Source organism: Cloeon dipterum, chromosome 4 (assembly GCF_949628265.1).
Source record: "Cloeon dipterum chromosome 4, ieCloDipt1.1, whole genome shotgun sequence".
Classification (NCBI taxonomy): Eukaryota; Metazoa; Arthropoda; class Insecta; order Ephemeroptera; family Baetidae; genus Cloeon; species Cloeon dipterum.
In genome coordinates, this window is record NC_088789.1 from 32,706,407 (window position 1) to 32,731,817 (window position 25,411).

The 25,411-nt window shown below is 39.4% G+C and overlaps 3 protein-coding genes and 1 long non-coding RNA gene across 4 annotated transcripts; 3 read left to right on the top strand and 1 right to left on the bottom strand.

Annotated features, from left to right (window-relative positions):
- Nucleotides 1-1,863: 1,863 nt before the first annotated feature.
- On the bottom strand, nucleotides 1,864-7,889 carry LOC135943829 (papilin-like). Its single transcript, XM_065490496.1, has 14 exons — nucleotides 7,785-7,889; nucleotides 7,373-7,548; nucleotides 7,150-7,204; nucleotides 6,881-6,963; nucleotides 6,367-6,517; nucleotides 6,161-6,296; nucleotides 5,655-5,735; nucleotides 5,414-5,598; nucleotides 5,156-5,288; nucleotides 4,833-5,101; nucleotides 4,305-4,449; nucleotides 3,591-3,824; nucleotides 3,007-3,216; nucleotides 1,864-2,470 (listed from the first exon to the last, which is right to left on the bottom strand). The coding sequence occupies exons 2-14, from the start codon at nucleotides 7,516-7,518 to the stop codon at nucleotides 2,292-2,294; spliced, it is 2,007 nt and encodes a 668-aa protein (XP_065346568.1). The 5' UTR covers nucleotides 7,519-7,548; nucleotides 7,785-7,889; the 3' UTR covers nucleotides 1,864-2,291.
- A 4,574-nt stretch (nucleotides 7,890-12,463) lies between these two features.
- On the top strand, nucleotides 12,464-16,644 carry LOC135943581 (uncharacterized). The gene is made up of 4 exons (XR_010575226.1): nucleotides 12,464-12,708; nucleotides 13,048-13,150; nucleotides 13,272-13,599; nucleotides 15,641-16,644. It is a non-coding gene; the product is annotated as an uncharacterized LOC135943581 (long non-coding RNA).
- A 2,263-nt stretch (nucleotides 16,645-18,907) lies between these two features.
- LOC135943830 (uncharacterized) lies at nucleotides 18,908-20,500 on the top strand. Its single transcript, XM_065490497.1, has one exon. The coding sequence runs from the start codon at nucleotides 18,908-18,910 to the stop codon at nucleotides 20,498-20,500; it is 1,593 nt and encodes a 530-aa protein (XP_065346569.1).
- A 1,398-nt stretch (nucleotides 20,501-21,898) lies between these two features.
- LOC135943831 (uncharacterized) lies at nucleotides 21,899-23,976 on the top strand. The gene is made up of 6 exons (XM_065490498.1): nucleotides 21,899-21,985; nucleotides 22,172-22,323; nucleotides 22,385-22,581; nucleotides 22,643-23,155; nucleotides 23,208-23,506; nucleotides 23,559-23,976. Exons 2-6 carry the CDS (start codon nucleotides 22,173-22,175, stop codon nucleotides 23,974-23,976), a joined length of 1,578 nt encoding a protein of 525 aa, XP_065346570.1. The 5' UTR covers nucleotides 21,899-21,985; nucleotide 22,172.
- The last annotated feature ends 1,435 nt before the right edge of the window (nucleotides 23,977-25,411 follow it).

Sequence of the window (25,411 nt, forward strand, 5' to 3'; positions counted from 1 at the left end):
TTCTAATATAGTTGGTACGTTAATAAATTAATTTGTGTTTATTCAGCGTTTAATCCTTTGAATTAAAAGCTGTTTGCCTGAGGAAAATTGCTCGCAATTGATGTAGAAAATAGAGAATCAAATCCGGAGCGCGCAAGCAGTGGGGTATTACACACGACACATTGCGCATCACAGTTTGACCAAGGGGAAGGAAATTTAAAACATTTCTATTAGATTTTTCTTGTCTAATTTTAAAAGAAATCGGATGATTTTTCTGCGGCGTCTTGTCCGTAAACTACATAAATTTTGGAAATTCAGTTCCGATTATTGATTATTGTTTAAAATTACAGTAATAAATACTGCATGTAGCGAATTCTGACTCAATAATGAACCTGTAAATATGTAGCATTTATTTAAGGAATTCTTCCAACAAATGCTACAAATCGCGAAAGAATGTTCAATGAACTAAAATTCTTAGGCGCCCTTTAACCATGGTTCCTTTCGCGCCTACTTAGAAAAATAAATTGAGCAATCTCATTGGTCCTTACAAATTTAATAGCACAAGGATCGCCAATCGTCACATAGGCGCTTGGCGCTGCATTCGTGGCAACTGGGCGCTTGGCGATGGGGTGTGCGTTGCGGAGAAATGTATAGTACCTTTTGTACGTGCGCTACAAGAATGATTAATGAATGTCAGTTAATTTCTAAAGAACGAGAATTTTATTATTTAAATTGAACTTGCGGCAATCTCAGTCAAAATTTGACGGAATTTGAGCTTCTTGCAGACTTTACCCTAACTCCTCGTTCAAATCCCATTTTTTAGTCCAGCGGTGCCTGTGCTTTGAACGTCGTCGGCCATATTTGCTTATTTTTTTTGTTTGATCGATTCAATTTTTGCTGAAAACTCTCTCAGGAATTTGAGCAGTATCTCACGTCAGTTCAGGCAAATAGCCCAAAAGACTTATTAGCTGCGATCCTCGTATGTTTATTTTTCTAATTCTGTGATGATTTCGAGGATTTGTTTCAAAATTAATATTCCCTCAATAATTTTGAATGGCGCTAAAAGCTGTGCATCCGCATCGCGCCCTGAAAATATGCTGGCTCTCCGGAAGAACATTTTTCGCTCCAAAAATTTGTCAGCAGGTCGCACACGATCCTCTCAAACGACGTGCTGCTTTCCTTAGGTCCTTTTTTTGTGAATCGGCGTCACGGCTGCGCTGTCTTCCAGTCAGTTGGAATTTCACCCGCCGGAAGACGTGGCCCAAACTGCTGCTGATGGCCGCTGCATAGTATTTCGGCAAATGCGCAGTTATTATTGCAACGCAGCTCGGCGCTGCAACAGAATTTGCGTTTATTCAGGGGCAGCATGCAACCCGCGAAGCTTTCCTGTCGAGCTGCTTGCCTGCTGTGCGACGCGCGGAATATAATAACGAGAAGTTTCCCTGGCGCAAGCATTCAAATAGATTTTCATGATGATGGCATAAAAGTGACCAATTTATATGAGTGACCATTTAATTATTTTAGATTCTTCTTCTGCTTTATGGAATTATTTTGTCCGACAGTTCTCAACGTAAAGAAAAAGGCAACGAAGATGATATGCTCTAGACCGATATCCTGCACAAAAGGATCAATTAATGGGATTCAATGTGTTGGGTTGCGTCAAAAATAAATAAAAAGCGGTGAACAGTGTCTCGGACAGCCGTATGATTAGGATTACATATGCTAAAAAGTCAACAATGCTCAATTGTTGGAATGTATAAAGCTCTAACTGAATCAAAAAGTTTTTGTAAAGTCTTAAACGAAAAGACAAACAAAATTTGAAATAATTCATAATTTTTTTTATTTGTTAGGAATATTTTGATACGAAAAATAAAACATATCCAATCAAGGCACAATTCAAAGCATTTATTTATTAACTTTTCATCAAAAATGTCTTAGGGCGAACGTTAACTTCGTAAATTTAACAAAAGAGATAAAACTATAGCTTTTCCCGGGTGCGGGAGAGAAACATAAATATTAATTGATTTTACGCTGAGAAAAAAATGATCATCGACACCAGTAGCAGCCAGAAAAGATGTTTTCTGCTAATCGGCATAGGTTGAACACATTTTCTGCTCTGATCGCATCGGCATCGGCGGAAAGACTTTCGTCAGAGCTACCTTTTCAATAATAGTTAAATTCTGCGTTCGAACTTCGAATAGCGCATTGAAGTGCTAATTTAATTTCTCTGTCTCACAATCAGTGTGTACGTTGCGAATCGACAAATATTCAGGTTCTCTGTATAGTGCAAAGACTAGTGCAATGTGCAATAATTATTTTCGGGAGGAGCCGCCGTACAGGTGAGCACCGTCGAGTGGCAGTTGACCATCTTCGGTACACGAGCGGCAGCAGAAGCGGGTGTAGTACCTGAGCGTGCAGAATTTGCCCTTGACGATAACCTTGCACTGTGCGTAAAACGGACTGTCTGTGCAGTTCGGGTGAATTTGTAGCTCTGGAACATGTGCTACAATGATTAGCAAAGTAAAATTGTTTATTTATATTAGAGTAGAAACCACTAAAAGAATTTTTGGTCAGATCTTCAGCTCAAATTTTAGAATGGATTCTCCTTTTCACAGTTACAGTATAAAATACGAAGGTTAAAAATATTCATTAATTGATTCGAGAAGGTGTAATCCGAAAATCCCTAGGACGAACTTAATTTTTCGACTGAATCAGAAACCAATAAGATCTTACACGAGGAAATTTTCTGGCAGAATCTTACTGCGCTCTAATACCACCAGATTAATTTTTTTTGGATAGGGGTATAGGTGCGAAAAAATAATAAGTATAATATGTTTAATTTAACTCCATAGTGGACTCAAACTGCAGTGGCACGTGGCACTCTTGTATAATATCACGCTCAAATGGCCTCATAATATGTCTAGAGGGTACACTGCAGATTGTTAGTTTATATTTGTTAGCAAAAGTGCATGGCACACATGCAAATTCTTTAATAATTTTATTTGGCCTCTTGAAACAATGTTTTACCTGAAGTCGTTGGTTGCTCAGGTTCAGGCGCTTGCGTTGTCGTCACGGGCGGTGGTGTTACGTCAACAGCGTACGGGTTGAGGCTGCACTGGTAGGCGCAGCCGTTGTAACAGCACTTGTCTTTGCCACCGCAGTCTGCGTCCTCTCTGCAGGTATGTGTGCAATTACCTGCTTCCTCCTCTACCGTGGGACACACTCCAGGCTTCTCGACTGGAAAAATTATCATAGAATTACATAATTTATTCAGTGATCATGATGTTTTATTATTAAGGATTTTGTAAAAATATTTTAATGATATTTAACGGTCCAAGAATATGTTATGTATACGCATCCTATCCTACATAAGAATTTGTCAGAGAGTCGATAATATATCTATAAAGAATCGATTTATCAAATCTTAGCATATACTGAATTGAAAATTTATTTAATATCTCAGTTCGTCAGTAATAAAATATAATACAAATTTGATTTATGCAGCTCCTGTACCAAAGAAATTGGTTTAAAATATCTAGTTTCCCCCTATACATTGGGGACAGATCTGCAGTGCTTTTTAATGACAGCTGCCAAAATATCATTGCACTTACGCTGCCTGCAGACGGGCCTGAAGTGGCGAGACTGGTCGTCAGCAACGATGGTCTCAACCACGCACTTGGTTTTCTCGGGACAAGCGGTGGATTGGCAGGGTTTGTGGCAACGGCATCGAGCACAAGTCTCTCTGTCGATGTACTCCTCAGCTCCATCTGTACAGTTCTGACGGAAAAAGCTAAACTCGTAGCTAGGAGCATTACTAGCTGACGTAGTTTGTGGTTCCGGCCCTGCTGGTAGTTAATAATTCTTTCAATTCACCAGTTGTATTAAACCCTTTTAGTGTTCAATGCTGCCAATATATATGTATACCTTCGTGATAAATTAATTTTAAAGTAAATTCCGCTGTGATTTCAGACTGAATAGAATTCTCCTCTTAATTTGCATTTTCATTTGATTTGTTGTAACCCAAAATCAGTTAAGCCATTCGCCGTACAAACGTTGGAAAACATTTTGAATTTCAATAAATATAGTTTTTCATGATTCTCATTTTCATGTTCTTTCCCGCGACTATTCAAGAGTGTTCCCTGAAAGAATATTCCAGGTAGAAGATAGCCGTAAACATATTTAGAAAAAATTATATTCCCACGGAACACTCTTTGGTAAAGTCGGTCGGATTATTCTTGGAATATTTTTAGGAAATGTATTTCTCTTGTAAGATAAGAACAAGATTAAAGATGAAAGAACTTTTCATTTGCAGTATAACCGTTTACCTGGGGTTGTTATGGGGTGTACCATTTGGGAAGATGTTGGCTCACTCTTTGCTGTCGTAGCTTCACGATTGCTTGTAGATTCAGTCGTCTTCACGGTGGTATCATGGTCTTCCGAGAAGGATTTGCATTGCTTGCCTTTGTTGCACTGAAAGTTGAAAGGATTGAATGGAATGCAATAATGCAATCAGTAGTCGTTAAATGAATTTCCCGAAAGAAATATTAACATCTGTGCGATTGTCAGATTAAAAATGAACCGAAATAAATATTTTCCATCAAATCTTTAAATGATTTACTGTTAGTTTGAACATGTACACAATATACTTTTTCAAATTCCAAGAAAAAAGATTTTTCTTAATATTGCAGCTATAATCTCATTTTTTTAATTTAACGCAGTGTTGATGGTGAAATAAAAAAGTGAAGAATTAAGCTCTCCTGATCGTTATACAAAAATTAATTACAAAAGCATACATTTTGTGGCTCAATCAGTGTGATAAATTTGTTACCGCGGCGTCCATCAAGGGAAATTACCTCTTCATTGCACGGCTGAGTAGCGATGGGTTTCTCGCCATACTTCTTGATGCACACGTCATCCTCAATCACCGTCATCCTGTTGCTAATTTTCTGCAGGCAGTAAACCCGCCTGAATTGGCTCCAGAGACTGACGAACCACTCGGGATCGCAGGTCTCCTCGTTGCACCTCTGTGTTGTAGCGGGTCGTTTGACCGGGTTGCACAGTCGCAGGCTCACGGTCGAGTTGTCGCTCTTCTTGGCACAACCCAGCATGCGGTTTTGACTGCCTGCAACATTATAAACTTGTTTTTTGTGCTTGAGCTCATGAGAAACGCGCAAACCTCCTCCGCACGGGGAGCTACACTCCGAGAAATCGTGCGTAACCCAAAAGTAGTTTTCCGAATCGCCTGACTGCTCATCCTTGGAGAAACTATACTCGTATTCAATGCCTTCTCCCTTTTCTTGGTACAGTAGCTAATTTTAAGAGAGAGGACTTAATATTTTAAAATTCCAATAGTTAAATTTAATTATCATTATCTGCGCTTTTAATTTTTATTAGTAAAAATATGTTTTTTGCATAATATAAGAATTGTACTTACTGCGATATAAAGTGACTCGTTTGTTGGTCCTAATGCTCGAATAACTTCAGAATCAAGCCAGAAGTTCTTCCGTTGGCGCTCATAATGGAAAACAGTTCCAGCAAAATGGTAACGGTCGGGGTAGTTAATAAGGTAGTATCCGTAGTGTCCATTCAGGTAGTAAGTATTGTTTTCATTCCTAATTGCTGTATAATGAAAAAATGATTACAAATTAAAGAAAATAAAATTGGCTACTCTTTACCAAGTAAATTGTTGGTTGGATTTAGCTCCCTAACAAAGATATTTGTTGCCCCAGCGGGTATTAGAAGAAGGTCGTTGTAACCTAATGGAAAAATATTCAATCATGATTTTTCTATTAAGCGCAATAGCGGCTATATACGAGCAAAATTGGAAAAAATTAGGTGATATGATCCTTTCAATTAAGTTTAATTAACGTGTTTTGTCTTGTAATGTTCACTTTCCAAAAAAATTGAAAAAAATGAAACGTTTTAATCTCTTTTTGTCTTTTTTATAATATACTATATTGAATGACCTGTTAAAAAGGATTAAAAGTATCGCATTGAAAAGTAAATTCGCAGCGAGCCGTGGGCACACTCAGGAGCTAATAAGCCAATAAATGCATTACTATCAACTTAAATCTTACTCGTAACACGCTTAATAACCATCAAGATATACACAGAGTTAAAAAAAAGTATGTTAAATTCAAATTTATCCATTTACAACAAGGCAAGAAAGAATATCACACACCACGTTCAACATCACTCGAGTCGGTTTCAAAGGAAATGATCTCGCTGACGGTGATGCAGCCCGAGTTGTCGCCGCCGCAGTCTCTGCACTTGTCCTCACGCAGAGAAGATCCGAGAAACAAGTCGCAGCCGACGGGCTGAAATTTGTATTTGCGGTGGTGGTGGCGGTTGCTAGCTCAGCTTTAACAAATAATGCTGAAAATTTACCATGCATTTGCCTTCAACACACACGTCGAGCGTCTCATCATTGCACCTCGTGCCGTCGACGACTTTTTTCGCAAATTTGTTATAAAAGCGCTCTCCCCTGGGCTTGCAGTTGAGCTCGCAATTATTCGCCCCTTCGGTGTATGGAATCCACCTGTGAGCACACGCATTTTTAAGTGGAATTATGCTTAATCTGGCTGAAATTAGAGTTAAATGCTCAAACATTAATGCAAATAGGTAGGTGTTAATGGATAGCAGAAAGACATCATCCATTTTTGAAGAAATCAGCGCGGCATTGAAGATGGAGCGAGGGGGAAACTATTGCATTAATTACTGTCTCGTTGCTTTTTCTAATGTTATCAACGCATCCAGCCCCTATATTCCCGGACCAATCAATTTGGATGCTAATTTAATAAATAGAAATTGAGCATTAATATTTATTACAAACTTTTCAGTTTTTGTGTATTCACAAAACCTCCCATTTGAATCATTTAAATAACAGAAAATGCTCGCATACTCATATAAATCGCCTTCAAAGTCCTGGGTGTCGAACTTGGAGCACTGCTCCGACCTGAAGTCCTTCGAGCCCGGCGGACAAAGCTGAAAGCACGCGATAAGACACAAAACATATTTTGAACATATTAAGTTCAGTGGATGGTTGTGTTCATTCTCGGGGTTATTAATTGTTCGGCACGGGTGGCCAATGCTAAAGTAGTTTTTTTACGGTCGCCATGGACCACTGACGAGCACACAAGACTCATTTTAAATACTCGACTCGTACAGTACCATTGTGTTGCAGGAGAAGTAGCGTTTTTCCGGCCCTTGACACGCAGATCCTGGCCTGAGAAAATAATATGCGAACTTGTAATTAAATAAAACTGGAAATGGTGAATATATTTCTTCCGCGTGATCTCACGAGAGAGAAATAGGATCAGATAACCAGCACATCATTTTTTCTTTCTCTCGAGAATTATTAGGAGCAGCAGAGGTAAGAAATAAATGCACCTACCGGCACTTTCTGCTCTGGAAGGCGACTCCGCCTCCGCACGAGCGAGAACACGAGCTGGGTAGTGACCACTCGCCCCACGGCCCCAAGTCTGGTCGCTCGTCCAGTACCACATAATTTACTGAAACGAATTCGGTGTTGTTGACCATTTTCTTTTGTCGAGCGTGCCTTATTTGGTGCTACAAACAGACAAAGGCATACGTAATTTATTTTTCCAAGTGTAATAAACGAGAGAAGGGAAATAAAAGGCACTTTTCCATACGTGAACTAAATAATTGATTGTTCAGACTGTATGATACACACACGTTTGAATTTAGGTTCGCCGTCGATCACTATTGAAACACGCAAGTTTGAAGAGAAAACTTTTATTCCTCTCTACGTAAAAATTTTCCAGTTAAAAAAAAAAACGACTCACTTGTCTAGCCTGAGACGCAGTGAAATATGTCGCCAGCACGAAGATCAAAAGCGCCAGTGACCTGTGGAGTGTGGAGCAGAACGTGCATTAAAATTTAGTCAATAACGAATAATAAACTGCTTAAAGAACAGAGATTGCTGCTCGTAAAATTAAAAGAGAATGCGGCTTTTGTCAAAGGATATAGTGCTTCAGAAAAGGCAACGCAGCAGCCGTTGGCATGCGTGCGCTGGGGGAACGGTTTGGGCAGTTTGGGGGCGGATCACGGCAACGCAACCTTGAGAAAAAATGGCAACGCTGGGCATAAGGTAAGTATTGTACAGCGTTTCAAGGTCGAGCTAAAAAACGGTGCCGTGATCCGCCCCTTGGGGGCAACGCATTGAAAAAGATATCGGTTGATACTTTGCGATACATCGATATCGTGCCGTGTTTGAGTATAGGGGGCGGATTACGGCACCGTTTTTTAGCTCGACCTTGAAACACTGTACACAATTAATGCAAGCCTTACGCCCCCATTTTCTTTCAAGGTTGCGGTGCCGTTATCCGCCCCCAGGAAGAAGAGTGAAATGGAGAGTCACGAGACGACAAAATTTGATGTTTTATGTTCATTTTTTTATCCCTGTCTGAGGTCTGGGAAGGGCGCGCACTTTCGTTTGTATCCCACAGGTTTTAATAAGCCGTCAATAAAGTTTTTACTGCTGCGGTAATTTTATATTTCAGATCACTTCAATATAATGCTCTTAATATTAATGGACCACCTCAAACTTTTTATCTAATTTGAAAAATTCCTATTTTTCTCAATGAGGCAACAGGCTAATAAATAATAGAAATGGTCTTCTTCTATTGAAAATATAAATATTCAAAATCGTCAAATTTTATATGAAAATCCATCAAAATATAGTCGACAATTATCCCGGAAACAACCGTTTAAAATTCACAGTCCTATTATTATTATTATCCTCTCGGCTCGCAGGAAGTCGCCGCCTGCTTCATTGATAAATTCTCCAACTTGTTGATATAAATGCGTGTGTGTGTGTGCGAAAAGATTGGACTGCGATCGCGTTTTATGTCTCCCAATGGATGAACGCAGTTGCAATTGCCAAAAGTGGTACATATGTCTCGTGCCGTTTGCCAGGGTAATTGGCAGGGCAACATTTCAGGGCGCATTCCAACCAAGCCAAAATGAGCCACTCGACTGCTCTTTAATTATCCAGACAAATGCCGCGCAAATTGAAGTAGGTCCTTGGAGCTAAAACCACCTTTTAACATCTTCAAATGAATAGTTCATTAAGAAACTCTTAAATTACACGCAAAGAATAAAATATTTTTATTCGCCTTGAAAGAATATCGAATGTATTACGCAACCTCCAATACTTTTAGGCTTTTTGCATTAAGAATAACTTTTTTATTGTTTTATCTTGCCAAATATTTCAACAAATAATTGCAGCGCTATCAAAGTTTCACTGAATAAACTAGATTATTTAGATTTAATCAAAGATATTTAACGCATTTTTCAATTAACGAAGAACCAACAGCATCATTCATCCCTGCTTCTTACATTAACATCTGTAATTGTCTTAAAAAATAGTTTATTTCTAATCGGTTTATTGGCTATTTTTATCGCTCCGATCATCGACGGTAAAAAATAAATTAAATATAACGCCCTCGAAATTTGAAATTTGTTTTCCTTCCCAAACCAGAAGTGATGGCAATACGAAATAGCTCATCTCGTCTATACACCACAAATGGAAAGGGTTAATCTTTGTAGGCTCCTCTTTGATTGGAATCCGCGGACGGACGTGCGGCTTCATTATCACAGAGAGGTGGGCGCATACTTTCATCACGCGTGCTGACCTAATATCTGAGCCATTATTCGCGTAATCAGACGCAGGAAATGGATTTCAAGCACGTACTTTTATGTTCGGCGGCGCAACTCGTTCACATATGCGCGCGGACCCTCTAAAAACGGAATAATATTTTAGTTTTGCAATTGCCTGTATTAAACATAAACAGACGCGGGTTTAGCACGAAAATTCAAATTATGAAACGGATCACGCCGTAAGCAGAGGTTCAATAAAAAATTCACGCCGAAAATTCTTCTTAAAATATCGAAAAGTATTGGAAATGAGAATTATAGTCACTGCTTTTCTCATAATTCAATATGAAGAAAAATTATTTTTTATCAAAATTTTAGTTATTTGAATATAGGAGTTGGTTTCGGATTGGAAAGAATTCTAAATTTCTATTGTTGCTACACAACACAGCGATAGCGTGAGAGAAGAGCGTGACTCATTTTCCAGTTTGTTAGTGGGTGTCAGACTTCCGCCGTCAAATCTCAGCCGGCGCGGATAGCACAAAGACGAATCACTTCCTCTCAAAATACTGTGCATTATTACGCGACAATTTGGGCAAATTTTTCCGACTTGGAATATACACGAATCTCCGAAAGGGAAAGGAGCCTCTCGGACGCTTTTCCTCCCTCTCATCCTCACAAACACGAGCTGCTGACTGAAATTTACATTATTTCTTTTTGGAAGGTCGTGCGGCAGCAGGAAAATTTGCTTGCAATTAAAAATTCTGACAAACGCATTCATGCGACGACGAGAATGACTGATGTGTCAATTTAATTAGGATGTGCCGGAAATTAAGCAGTGCCATCGGGTGTCGGATGGAACTGTGTGTGCTTATTGGTTTCATTCGCAGCTTCCAGAAGACGGAAACATCACCACTTCTGTTCTTGGCATTGCGTATTTTACTTTTCTTTTAAAAGTTGTAATTGAAGTGGGAGGAAAAGATTGGTTCAGTAAAAGTTGCAATTTTTCCTGAAAGCTCCACAGCAAAAAAAGCTCCAATTTTTAAATTTTCATATTATAGAGTGGTGAGAGAGAGAAGAAAAGAGGGGGCTTACCTGAGAGGCCGGTGAAGGTCCATGGCGGACGCAATCTCGTCTGGTGATGCTGGCTCGCCACCGCTCGAGACGAGACAAGCCGGAGCAGAGATCCCGAGAGGACGCTGCGGCCCCTTCCCTCTCCCGCGAGCGAGCACCCCCTCTCTTGTGCGCTAGGCGAAAAAATGCAAATTCTGCCGGCTGTATTGAGTGTGAAATTCGACGCACCCGGCGGAATTTTAAGCTGCAATATCCCCAACCAGTGCAGAGAGTGAGACTTGCATTTTCTTTATCTTCATATCACTGTCGAAAAATTCCTGTCATTCAAAACCCAAAGAATTCTAAACTGGTGGAAATCTGGTTCTCGTAAAATCTTCTCACCGCGGGTTCTCCTTATTTTATTCAGGTAGCAGATCCTTCAAATGCCCTTCCCGTTTTGGACCATAAAAAGAGCCCCTGCCGAAATGTTGATTTTGAGCGTTTTAGCAGTAAACTGCGCATGCGTCAGTCGTGCAGCACGGCGACCAATCAGATTCGCCGGCTCTCTAGCGGCCATCACTCGAAAGAGTGCTATTTGCCCGCGACGACTACCCTGGCACTGCAGTGTATGTTAAGGAGTAGTAGAGTATCAGCTCTAATTCCATTGTCGCGTCCTACCTCCTAGTATCTACTCTCCTAACTCCTTACCTTACACTGCATTGTCAGAACGGTCGTCGCGGGCAAAGAGCGCCTCTATTTAGAGTGATGGACGCTAGGGGGCATAGAGAGCTGGCGCATCTGATTGGTCGCCGTGCTGCACGACTTGACGCATGCGCAGTTTACTTGCAAGCTCAAAAACAACATTTCGACGTAGGGGTCCAAAAGAGGCCAAGTGGCGCGGGGGTTAATTTTGCCTCAATTATCCGTATATTCGCATTTTACCGTGAAAATAGAGTCTTTTTACAAAACACAACGGGTTTATAGCCGCATGACAAAGCGCATGCGTCTTGCAACATGATAGTGCGCTTTAGAGTTACGACTTGGTGGCGCTGGCGAGCAAGGTGCTTAAGGGTTGCCAGCTGATTTTCCTCTAATATATGAATTTTCCAAGTGTTTTAACCCTGAAACCGGTGTTTTACTGTCAAAACTGGAAATCTTTATTATATTGAGCAGATTTTCGGGCTTTTAGTGCTTCAAACCTTCGCGCTTATTTGTGCATGTGGCAACCCTAGGATTGTCAGGGTAGCTTTCATTTGTTTGCCAGAGCTCGGGCGGGAAAATTTAAACAATTTTACCAAACAATTCTAATTCATATGTGATCGCCTGAAAATGACAAGATATGCTTCTCCGTCACACACTTCTTGGCTGCATCCAGCCCTTGAGTTTACTAACTTTTGGCGCCACTGCGAGCAAAAAGGAAGTTCTGTTGCTACTCACAGGCAGCAGTTACTAAACTGCCAGAAGAGGCCTCTGCTGCTGCAACCTGATCGCGTCCCCGCTCATACCCCAGGTGCCAATCTCCGTGGATCCACCGGGGGAATCCCGGGGGATGCGTCCACCGTTTTAGAAGTTGACTTTTCTTACGCAAAAGTCACGCGAAGTTAATTAATATTGTTTAGAGCTTTACTATTCGTAACATTGTTACCGAAAATGACGATAAAAGCGAGCATAAAGAGCGAAAATATAAGAGAGAACATTCTAGGAGGATCCACCTCGCGGGGGACGCAGCCACCACTTTCCACCACAAAAAAATCGAGATATTTACATTATATTAGCCTCCAAACAACTCTTCGTGTCATAATTAATCGATAAAATTAACCTTCTCACTGCCGAATGCGTTCGGCGGCCGAATAAACTTCATCATTATCAGTCGGCGTAATTTTCGCGCCAAGCTTCTGCCGGGCATGCGTGGCAACAGCGCTCATCACCTGTTAGCATTACAATGGCGAGCACGCTGGCCTGTGGTTTGTTTATCTTCGTTGTGAATTTGGTTTTGTCGATTTTATGCTAATTCAGCAACGATATACGTCTCGGCCTAAGTCCGCAATCCTCATTTAGAAGGTGAGTTACGTTCAGTTTACGCACAGCTGTGCAAGAAACTTGCCAGATGCGATTTTATCCATTCAATTTTACTAGTATGTGTATCTATCATGCGATTTTGATTTACATAATTTTTAATTTCGTCTTGGTTCCATTTAAATTGCACACAGCTCAACGAACCCCTAAACTTTCAGTGTCGAATTGTTTCCCTTTTCTTCTTGCAACAAGGAAATTCGCGTTTCGTTGTTGAGCTATGTGCAATGTTTATACTGCACCACGACGAATTATATATTATTTTTGTTTCATTAATTCTGCTTAAGTGTAAACAATTAATTAAGGCTTTTATTTTATCTTACACAGAACAGCTTATGGCACATTATTTGGAAGAGTGGAAGCGTTTCACCAAAGAGCTGGATATATGTTGGGTTCAAGAGAAAAAATATCTGCTGTCCTTTTTCAAGAGGTGAGCAAGAGTTTTTGGCAAACCAGCGTGGCAGAACAAGTACGTGTCCTGTGATATTATTTTTTTTATTTTTGTTAGCACCTTGAAGAAATATTTAATTTTTGGATTTTGTTATTGCCAGGCGAGCGGTGCCTGCTGGTGGCGTCGCTGCGGCGCACTCAATGTTCTTCCTGAAGCTGCACAGTCTGTCGGGCGAGCAGTTCCAGGCCTGGTCAAAGAGGTGCTGTTCACCTACAACCATAATGGCGCTCAAATCATCGCTCGGAACGCGTTCTACACTCAGGCCAACGACCTATGGTGGTCAGAATGACGATTTTGAAACCAGCAGTGGGCGGCTGGCTTGATGGTTTCGTCCTCTTTTGGATTGACGTCGTCTACTCGCTTTAGCACGACAGATGCATCACAGCGCTGACCTGCGAGTCCAGTTCACTACTTCCTCTCTTAGTCAGGTGAGGAAACCCAAAAATAATTATAATTAAGGGTGATTCCTAAAATATTTAATTAATGGCTATTCCTTGAGAGTAAGCGTTCAGTCGTTTAGCGAACCCAACGATGTTTTTAGTCGTTTTCAGACCGAAATTTTATTCCCAAAAATCCAAAAATATTGTAGTTGACTTTCTAGCCACCATGCACATGCACAAAGTGACCATAATTGAAAATTCTAATGTCAGCCGTTATCAAAATAATCCAAATCTGTCCCGCATTTCTCACCGAGCATATTGTTTTTGACTAGCTAAAATTCGAATAATAGGAGTACTACCATGAAATTTTTACAAAATGTGAGAAATGGTATGTTTATTTAACATTAACTTTCTACCTACCCCTAACTCACCCCCTCTGGCTTTTTCTTCCTGTTGAAAGTTATTTCTACGTTTTTAACACTACGGATAACCAAATAATTGTCGAAATGATTTCCAAAAATGTTCTATTGTTCAATTTTGTTAGGGGTTTTTATCATATTATTCACTTTCAATCGCCCAACAACCCCTTCAACCCCTGAAAATGAATGTTAAAGTTTTTTATATTTCTCCGTGACCATATAATATTGTCAAATTGATTCAAAATAGGCCAAAAACGTTTAATATTGTTGACGCGCTTCAACCCCCAAACCATCATAATCCAACCCCTAAATCCCAATGAAAATTTTTTTTGTATAATTTAAGTCTCCCAAAATATTTTGAGTTAATTCAAAATTAGTTATCGTAAAATATTGATGATGCATTCCACCTTGACCTTTCTGCCTTGTCACCCCGAAAACACTATAGTGAACAGTAAACCCTTAAATCCCTTGAAAACGATTTTGTTTTATGGTGCACCAAAAACTCAATGTCAGTTTTTACAAGCAACTTTGTTTAATTTTTTACGGGGGGAGGGGGCTGAAATTAAGCAATTTAGGTGTGGACTATAAGTGCCTCTAAACTTTTCAGTTGTGCAGGCTAGGTCAAAACGATTCCCATGGTAGGTAGTTTTTGCTATTGTAATGGTTAGAACCCGAGATTTGAACTTGCAGAAATGACAAGATATGAAAATTAGCATTTTTTCGGTTCTTGAAGTAGAACTGTTTAAAATTAAAATTTTCTTCTTTGATCCCATTTATCATGGGACAAATTTCAAGCATAATTTCTAATTTTCTAAAATCAAAATTTAAAAAACTAATGTTTTCTATTAATTATTTTAAAATTTCCATTTTGATATATTTTCAAAGTGTTTGAATTGTGTCTGGTCATATCTATTATGTTAAGTTCGTTATAATTAATCTAATGCCCCTATACATTGAAAAAAATGCATTCACGCAAATTAAAAAATCAAACAAAATATTAAAAAAATGCTTATAGCGCACAAAATTGCAGAAAAAACGGAAAAATGATATTTTTTATAAGCGTTTTGTTTAAGTAAAATGCTTTTTTGTGAGAACACTTTAATTAGTATAAAGATATGATTTTAATGTAAGATTTATGAGTAAAATTGTGTACACTGTGGACAATACTTAAGCACATGAAAGAAAGTAAAGACTTGTGTTATAAAACAGTATCAAATTGAAAATTCACGCTGTCGTCGTGCGAGTTTTTTTTCTAATTAAAATTAATTTATTATAGACATTATGGAATTGTTCTGAAGCAAAATTCCTAGTGAATCCTAGAAAAGCTCGCACTTCACTTGCAGTATATTTTTCCTGAAAACAAATTTTCTTGTCCTGCTGAAATTCCAGGAAAAGCAGGGATCCTTGTTTCATGGACCAATTATTTTGTCTTGGAAACACTCTATGATGCAACCTCTTTAAATGAATTGATCAGCACTCTATTTTGAATTGATTTGACAATTTCTTGTTACCCAAAATATTAGAAAAACGATGAAAATCCACTTTCAGGGGGTTGAAAAATCTGAAGGGGGTGAGTTAGGGGTGGTTTTAAATTTGGGATAGATCAGTCACACCCTTATACTCATATGATGTTAATGTAAATTAAATCAAAATATTCCAAACATTTATAGGGCCATTCCGAGTTCCAGGCTACCGGAGAGGAGACGAGGAGCAGCTGGCCGACGTGGACATTGACGGCCGGCTCGTAATCATGGTTCGCACCTAAGGCCAGGAGCTGCGCATCTACAAGCAGCGCGGGCACTGCGAGCACATCAAGGAGTGTCATTTGCTCAAGCGCATGACGCTCGTAAACCCCATGTACAAGCTGTTTTTTACTTCGACGTCACTGCCGATGGCGTCAGTGAGCTCACCCTTAAACGGGCTCACATGCTCACATCATATTATGCAGCGCACAATGTGGATCAGATTTTAGTAAAGACTTGAATTTGTGAAAAGTGATGAAATAAAATGAAAATGTAAAATTATTGCCCAGTTTACTACTATTAATCATCTGTTGTAGTAAAAATGATTTTAAATTTTCTGACAATGTTTGAGGTTTGGAAACAGGTAATGAATTTGTCTTTTAGGAATTGCAGAAAATTTTGTTTATATATGCGCTAATCCTGGCACAACATTTAGAATTTAATAATCAAATAAACTTTGGATCATTCAATTCTTCAGTGTTTTGTATTTTAACTAGTTTACAAGACGTTTAAATTTTGATTTAGTGCAATAGAAGCTTTTACTTGTTTTATTTTTTAAATGGTATTCTATTGATTCAAATCTGTTTTTAAAGTAAATCCCGACATCTTTTGTTTACTTTTAAATTTCCCTTCGTGCACGAAATAAATTATGTCACAAATGTATAGCAAATTTCTAAATATTAATGACTCATTCACTTCACCATGCTCCTCTTCACGTTCCTCGGTAGAGCGGATTGCAAGTAGACAAGAAATTGAAACAGGAATTTCTGCTTTTTCCTGGAATACCGGCAGGACAAGAAAATATTTTCAGGATCAGGACATGAGGGGAATTTAGTTTCTGAACAATTGCAATCTTGGTCTATATTAATCACGTTTTTGTCAAAATTTATAACTGGAGACATGATAATGATAAAATTGACTAAATACTGTTTTGCGACGTTCACAATATTCCACAACAATCTTATTGTATATATTAATAATTAATATAAATAAATAATAAAATAATAATATAATATTATAAATATAACCTGTAGTAGCAGTTATTATATATTTACAAAGTGCTATAATAAGACCATTTTGAAATCTATGAAATTGAAATAAAATAATTTAATACATATAAATAAAAATAATTATAGGAAAAACAGGAACATATATAATATGCTCTGACGGAACAGGACAGGCCAAGAAAATCAAATTTACGAACAAAAACAGGGCAGGAAAATTGTTTCCGGGAAAAAGGACAGGGCAAGCCCGGAACAACCTTTCTTAAATACGTGCTCTATTCCTCAGCCTCCTCCTCGTCGCTTTATTCCGCATCATCCTCGGTTTTTACACAAGACGGGAAACACCTTTTACCAATTATCACAAGACATAAAATCAAAGATAAAACCCATAACACCATATCTGATCAGCTTCTATTTATTGTTTGTGTTTGTCACTTTGTGGGCGAGGTGATTGCGATCAGATGTTAGGTGAGGAGGGGAGCGATGTTGCCAATGAGCCTACTCGACTGGCTGAAGACGTTGCGCGGCAAATTTAAAACACCGCACTGAATGGCATTAATTAACTTCAACTAATTGAATAATTAGCAAGTTTTATGACTCAAATGCGTAACAAGATCAATAAATATGAAGTTAGTATCGCTTTTTGCTTCATATCATGACATTTCTGAGCGTTTTTAAGGAGGTGGAACGAGTTCGAAGGGGATCATTCTCTGGGGATCCACCTCGCTCGTTCTAAGTCGATTTATTGCCCAAATTTGGGTGAAAAAGTGGGGGGTTTGTTCTTAAATCATCATTTTATGAACAGTGATACCGACATGCATGTGTTTAATCGCACCAACGGGCAGATTTCAATAGTTTTAGGAGTTCGCCAATTCTCGGGGGAATCCCCTCGCTCGTTCTAGGAGGATCCCCCGGGAATCCACGGAGAATGGCACCTGGGGTAATCAGCTGACATTTGGAGGGCGACGTATGTTATAGGGAAGCAGCCTGATAAAATTGATTATTTCTCCTCATAACAGTCAGAACTGCAGCAATCGGTCTGTCCCAAGTAAGAACCTTTTCTTTTCTAAATCAGTATGGGCTAGTTGTTTCTGTAGTTAATAATAATTATTTTAAGCCTGTATGAATATGCCAAAAGGTTTGATGAACACACAGCAGTCTTTAAAATTTTGTTCTCAATTATTCTATGCTATTTCTTAACATTAAAATTTACTACTTGTCTTCGTGAAATGTTGTCTAGAAATTTAAAGACCTGTTGAGCTACCCACCGGAAATGGAAGCTTCAGCATTTAGGTTGAAACTGTCAAAAATTAATTACGAATTAGTACACGCCCTAATCAAATGTGTCTCCATTTTTTCTAAAGCCAAGCCGATTGAACTTGTGAATCCCTCAAAGACGAGTGAACAAGACGATATTTATGTAAAAAAATTGATTTTATTCTTTACCTTATTAAAAATTGATATTTGTATCCTTATATTCAAACTGCGGAACTAGAAAAACATGTATAATGGAAATTGTTGTCGAAAATATTTAATTTATTTTTGGAATGTTTCAGCGATCTGTTGAGCTTCCCTTTGAGTTAGAGTGTTTTGAGAGTAAATTCCAAGAATGGAATCTAACGCTGAACCTTTTCCCAGAGAAGTGTCGGAAGAAAAGAATTCCACGTGCGAAGCAGGTAAAATATTTGAATGCCTCTTTCCTGTGTCACAAGAAATCAACACTAAAATTCATAGATATTTTAATATAACGATTTATGTAAAAATTTTTCCTTTAGAAAAACGGCCCGCTGAAAAATCTCCTGAGTCAGAGATTAAAAAGAAAACTCGAAGGTTGGATATTGACGTGCCAAGTGATGAGGGTGGAAAGTTGAAATATTTTCCCGTAGCCGAAGAACCAAAGTGCACGGAATCAACAAAAAGCAGTAAGATAATTGGGATTCTTTGAATCGTTCACGTACTGATCTTTTAATTTTCTTTTCCACCAGAGCAACTTCCAAATGAAAGGAAATTTTCTGAGCTTACTTCAGTCGAAGAAAAGTTGGAGTACGTTAATGCACACAGAGGCGACACTCCTGCCCTTCTATTCGCGGCAAAAGTGGGCGATGATGCAGTTTGCTATCGCCTCTTCGACTTGAACAGTTATAAAAGCCATATCGACAATAACGGGGCCAGCGTCGTTCACTACGCTGCCATGAACACCGACTACGGAATAAATGTGCTTGATTTCTTTCACCGCCAAGGTGTAGACCTATCTCTGCAAGATAAAGTCGGTTTCGATGCTCTCAGCTACGCACTCGGAGTGGGAAATATTGAGAATGCATTATTTCTAATCAGCAAATTAAGCTACGAAGAAAGTCTTTTGGAGCATTGCATTTGCACGCGAGGAGTTGACTCGGCCAAATTAGTTTTTGAAGCACTTACTGCCAAGGGATTAGTCGGACAGTTCGATGTAAACCTCCTGTACAAGGCAGCGTCTCACGCAGACTTGCCGATGCTGCAGTGGTTGGTCCAAATAGGCGGAGTGAATGATCATGATGTATTGTACAATATCCTCCTGCATTCCGACAAGAACGCGACTCACGGCGACGAGATTGCCAACTTCGTAATTTCCAACTTGCTAATCTGGGAGCGCCGAACTTTTCTGGCCAGAGCTTTTAAAACTGAAAACTGCAACGTTGCGACGAAACTCGTGAAGCAGGGTGCCACCTTGGTTGCAAACAAAGAAGAAAAGCAAGCTTTCATGCAGCTTTGCGTGAGGGAAGATTCACTTCTGCTTGCCAAATTCGTCGAAGGATTGGGACAACCGAAGGTCCAGTTCGACGAGTCGTTGCTGCTTCTCGCTTTTGAGTTTTCGAGCGTCGAAATGTGTCACTGGATTATAGAACAGGCTCATGTTAATAAGCCACTCTACACTAATTCCAATTGGCTTCTCGCCACCTTGAAGAACAAACAACACGGAAGCAAGATCCTCCTAGAGTGTGGTGAACTATTCAAATCACACGTGAATAGGTGCTACTGGGAAGGAGTAACTCCCCTTCATATGGCTTTAAAGTATGAAAACATCGATGCCGCTAAGGTTTTAATGACGAGTAGTTTTGGTGCAAAATTTGGCGTGAAGTGGAGAGGGCGTGATCTCTTCCAATACTGCGTGGAGAAAAATTTGCTGCCGGGTGCTATGTTCTTGATGCGGAACTGCGATGAAAATCCGCAGTTTGCAGACGGCGCGACCATTTTACCCCTCGCGGCAGAGTTTGCAAACGTCGAAATGTGCCAATGGCTGATGGCCAAGCTGAATTTCGAAACTGCAACCGAAATGACAAAGGTTTCATTTTTACGCCGTGCTGTGCTCAACGAAGCTCACGGATTGGAAATAATTCAGCGCTTCATCGGGCAACTTAACCAAGGAGAAGCCTATTACAAAGACGACGTCGACGAAGAAAATGCTCTTCATCTTGCCCTCAAGTTCGGAAAGCTTGACATTGCGAAGGTTCTGCTCGAACACAACAAATCCCTCATTCACGAAAAATGTGGAGGACACAATTTGCTTCTTTTCTGCGTGTCGGCCAATCAGCTGGAGAGTGCCAAATTCGTTTTCGGATTGGACAAGAGCATGGCAAGTGGAGAGAATGGGAGGACTGCAATGCTCATCGCCCAGAACAATGGCAACGAGGAAATGCGTCAGTGGCTTGTGTGCTTACTACACGATTTGGAGCCGAATGATACCGAATCTGCTGAAGAAGCTATTACACTATATTTTGAGAAGCTTGGTTGTCAAAATCAATAACCAATAACATTTAGCTTCATACAATGCAAATAGTTTTAAGCCTCAATTCTTGGAGCATGTGAAAAGAATTTTGATAGTAGACCAGTAGTAATGCCAAGATTACAGCGGTAATCATTTTTTTAAAGGCTTTACAATGATACACATGTTCTTGGCCATTTCAGTAGTAAATCTTTTTCAGGAATCGTTTGGAGTTTTATTTAACAACCGTTTAAAATTTTGGTTTTGAGATGAAAAGACTGCGTATCAGATAATTTGTACTTTTTATTTATTTCTGCACTTTCTGAATAGTTTGATTGCCATTTAATATAATTATAAATTTTGATTCACTGCTCACTGCGAGAATTATAGGGCGGAGGCCGTCATGCGCGGCCTTTTAGTGAACAATCCATTTCAATGAAGCAACTGTAACAATTTAGCATGGTGGCATTTTGAATTTGAGCGAATTTTACGCATTTTGGTCAAATATTCTTTTTTCCTCTGACATTCTCGGAAACAAAAGTTTCCTAATTTTAGAATTCATAAACACTGCAAAATTTTTAAATTCTAATATAGTTGGTACGTTAATAAATTAATTCTTGTTTATTCAGCATTTAATCCTTTAAATTAAAAGCTGTTTGCCTGAGGAAAATTGCTCGCAATTGATGTAGAAAATAGAGAATCAAATCCGGAGCGCGCAAGCAGTGGTATCACACAGGACACAGGGCGCATCACAGTTTGACCAAAAGGGGAAGGAAATTTAAAACATTTCTATTAGATTTTTCCTTGTCTAATTTAAAAGAAATCGGATGATTTTTCTGCGGCGTCATATCCGTAAACTACATAAATTTTGGAAATTCAGTTCCGATTATTGATTATCGTTTAAAATTATAGTAAATATACTGTATGTAGCGAATTCTGACTCAATAATGAAGCTGTACATATTTATGTAGCATTTATTTAAGGAATTCTTCCAACAAATGCTACAAATCGTGAAAGAATCTTCAAAGAACTAAAATTCTTACAATTAGGCGCACTTTAACCATGGTTATTTCCTTTCGTGCCTGCTAACAATGAGAAAAATTAATTGAGCAATCTCATTGGTCCTTACAAATTTATTAACACAAGGATCGCCAATCGTCACACAGGCGCTTGGCGCTGCATTCGTGGCAACTGGGCGCGTGGCGATGGGGTGTGCGTTGCGGAGAAATGTATAGTACCTTTGTACGTGAGCTACAAGAATGATTAATGAATGTCAATTAATTTTTAAAGAACGAGAATTTTATTATTTAAATTGAACTTGTGGCAATTTAGGTCAAAATTTGATGGAATTTGAGCTTCTTGCAGACTTTACCCTTAACTCCTCGTTCAAATCCCCTTTTTTTAGTCCAGCGGCGCCTGTGTTTTGAGCGTCGTCGGCCATATTTGCTTATTGTTTTTGTGTTTGATCGATTCAATTTTTGCTGAAAACTCTCTCAGGAATTTGAGCAGTATCTCACGTCAGTTCAGGTAAATAGCCCAAAAGACTTATTAGCTGCGACCCTCGTGTGTTTATATTTCTAATTCTGTGATGATTATGTATTCGAGGATTTGTTTCGGATTAAAATCACGAAATAATTCTGGTGCGTGGCTATGGATGTCCACGAAAATCGTAGTAGATATAAATTGACAATTAATTATGTACATTTTCTGCAGCATGAGCGCCGAGCAACAACAGAAAAGCGATGTTCAGTTAGTGGAGTTGACCAAAGTCAGGCTCCAGAATCTGGCGAGGAAGCAGAGGCTGGAGGATCTGGCGCTGCAGTTCGTTGCCGCAAATTTCCAACTTTATAATGCTTTCAACCTACGTAAGTTAAATTACCAAGTTTCATGTGTCGACAGTTTAAAAAATTTTCGTCTGTTTCACAGCTTCCCCAATTCGCGAGAAAATATTGCAAAGGATTTTGCAGTGGAGGTGTTTTGACCCTTACAATGGAAATTTGGAGCAGCTTGACAAGATGATGCTGGCGCTGGCACACCTGGTCGGCCAGTGGACTGTCTCTGTTGACTTTACGAACATGTTCACCTTTTGCCCGTCTTACAAAATCCAGAGTTCCTTTATCCAGGTGTGCAAATTTCAAATTTCTTTGTTGATATATTCTAAATTTGAAATTGCCTCTGTTAAAGGTCTGCGAGTTGTTGGCTCGAGTCGCGCCAAACATCGAAGAGCTGTCGATGAAGAGTTCCCCCATGCTCAACATTCAGGACCTGCTGCAGCCTCTGACAAAAATGCAGAAGCTGAAGATATTGCGGCTTGGATGTTGCCACTTTGACCTTGACGGCTTAATTGAGCTGTGCATGGCTTTACCGAACCTTCGGGTTTTAGGCGTCAAAACCCTCGATATCGACATGGAAGATTCTGGCTGCCAAAACAACCTTTCAAGGGCCCTGCAGCACCTGAGAGTGCTTGAAGACGAAAATGGGTATATTCGTCTCCTGTCGTTTTTTGCAAGGGTTGTCCCTCATCTGGAATACATTTACGCCTCACAGCGGGATGAGGACACAACTGTTCGTCTGCAAGAGGAGGAAGACAAAACGCCGAATCAGCGAAGAAAATTCCTATGTTTGTATCATGATGGACAGTTCGTTGATGGCAAGGAGGATCTCCACGTCAAGCACCCATTCATCACTCGCTTGCTGGTAATTTTTAATTAAGTCTCAATATCGCATGAATATCAATCTTGTTTTGTAGGTGGACGGCTACCTCATAAATTTTGGAGTGGAAACTCTCGATAAATTTTCAAACTTGAAGACCTTGGTTTTGAAAAGTTGCAAATTGACTGACTTGGACAGTTTGATGAGAGTTTACGGACAGAACCTGCACACGCTCCACATCATGGACAATTCCATGAGGTCACTGGAAGGATTAACGTTTGGATGCATTTTGGAATGCTGTTCGCGACTGGAGAAACTTCGCTTGAAGAACGTCATCATTTCAGATGAAGGCGCGAACGCCTTCCCAGAACTGCGTGATTTCACCTGGGAAAATGGGTAAATTTACATTTAAAAATTTAATCACTTTTACTGAAAAACTACTCGATAGTGGGAATAGCTCTGTTGTCATGCTGCTGTCAAGCCTCTTGTCTTCGCCCAAACTGGAGAAAATAAAGCTGGAAGGAAAGTTTGAAGTGGAGGACTTGAGGGGCGTAGCCACCGTGATCGAGCAGAAGAAGATCTTAAGGCAGTTGCAGTCCTTTCACTTGCGCCTGGCATACACCTACACCAGGGATTCAAACTTCAATATGGCCCACTTCAGGGCTGCCGCAGGCCTGGCCAAGACTGCCTCTGCGTTCCTTCCTTTGCTGATTGACCTCCATCTTTCCATGATTGACAATAGCTTCTTTATTAACTTCTTCAACCAAGTTTCTGGCCAGGTTGTGAACGAGAAATATGAAGATGAGGCTTTGAACAAGATGATCAAGGAGCACGAGAAATTCGGAGGTGCTGGTTTCAAACCATGAATCTGCTTTATTTTGATAATATTAAGTCTGTGAATTGATTTAACTTTGTGATGTGGAATTGAATTTTTTGGCAGGAATAAAAACAACAATAACAAAAAAGTAATTAAATGGATCAATCTTTAAAATAATGATTTCTGCTATCGTTATAAAGAAAATTCACTAATCCGCACCCCATGATGCATATCCAATAGAGTGGCACAAGTAACAGAGGCCTTGGGAATTGCACAAATTATCTCTTCAATATCAAATGAGGGTGGAAGAACTGTTCCTCAATAAATTATCTGAAAGAAATAATTTATTACTTTTTGTTAAAAACTGATGATTCCACATACAACTTTGAACTAACCAAGTAATTTTCAGTGATAAAATGGAGGATATTATGAAATTAAAGTCCTTTGCAACTGCTAGAAACACATCAAATTTATTTTGAATTTAAAAGAGAAACTGCGCATGTGAGCCTTAAATTTTATTGTTGAAAATCAGCTAGACGAAAGAAAGACCCGATAAACCTTCATTTATTTCCTTCCTTCGAAAGCGAATTTTTCTCGGTTCGAGCAGTTAGGAAATTCTAAACGCGCGAACTGTTTCTCGCAGTGGATCAGTGGAGACGGCGCATAACTCGTCTTAATACAGGAAAGGAAATTTTGTTTTAAAATTATAATGCTGGTCTCCTCTGCAGCATATTAATTATGATATGTTTTTCACCCGACATATATCTAGAGCAGAGACATGAAATTCAAATTAGACAATATAAGCATAATTCGGAGAATCAAAAATGTCACTGAAAGGCGAAATTTTACTTTTTGCTCACATGCGGAATTTAAATTTTTCAATTTACGGCAGGAAAGAAATTGACAAATAATTTTAATTGATGAGATTTATAATTTTTTCTTATACACATCGTTTCTCTGGGGTTTGAATTTTTATCTTCGTGGAGCTGCTCAGATCGTCTCATTGTCTTGCAGAAATATAAAAAATCTTTTAATTCATTATCAACAATTTTTCCAAAATGTAATAATCTTGACACTGACGACGAGTGTTTGTCGATGCGCTGGCATGGTTTTGAGTTGTCGGCGCCGGCGATGAGCACGTGTCCGGCTGCTTGCCGACGGCCACGTCCTGCGCCTGTATAAACGGGCGCCGAGCGCGATGGCACTCGTGTTCAGCCACGGAAAACGCGCCTTCAGATGCTCAGCATCACGTTCTTCACGCCCAGGTCCTTGCCGAAACAATCGGCAAATAAATTTGTATTACCACAGAAAACAAAACAGTTACAGCTGGAAGTCGTTGTTGGCAGTGAGCTGCTTCGGCAGCTGCTAGAAACTCTGACATCTGCAGATCGTCACGTTCTCCGCCAGTAAAAACTGGTGCCGCACGATAACGTTGTCGCCGCCCTATATGCTCTTGTACCATAAATATTTTATTTTTTAAAGAA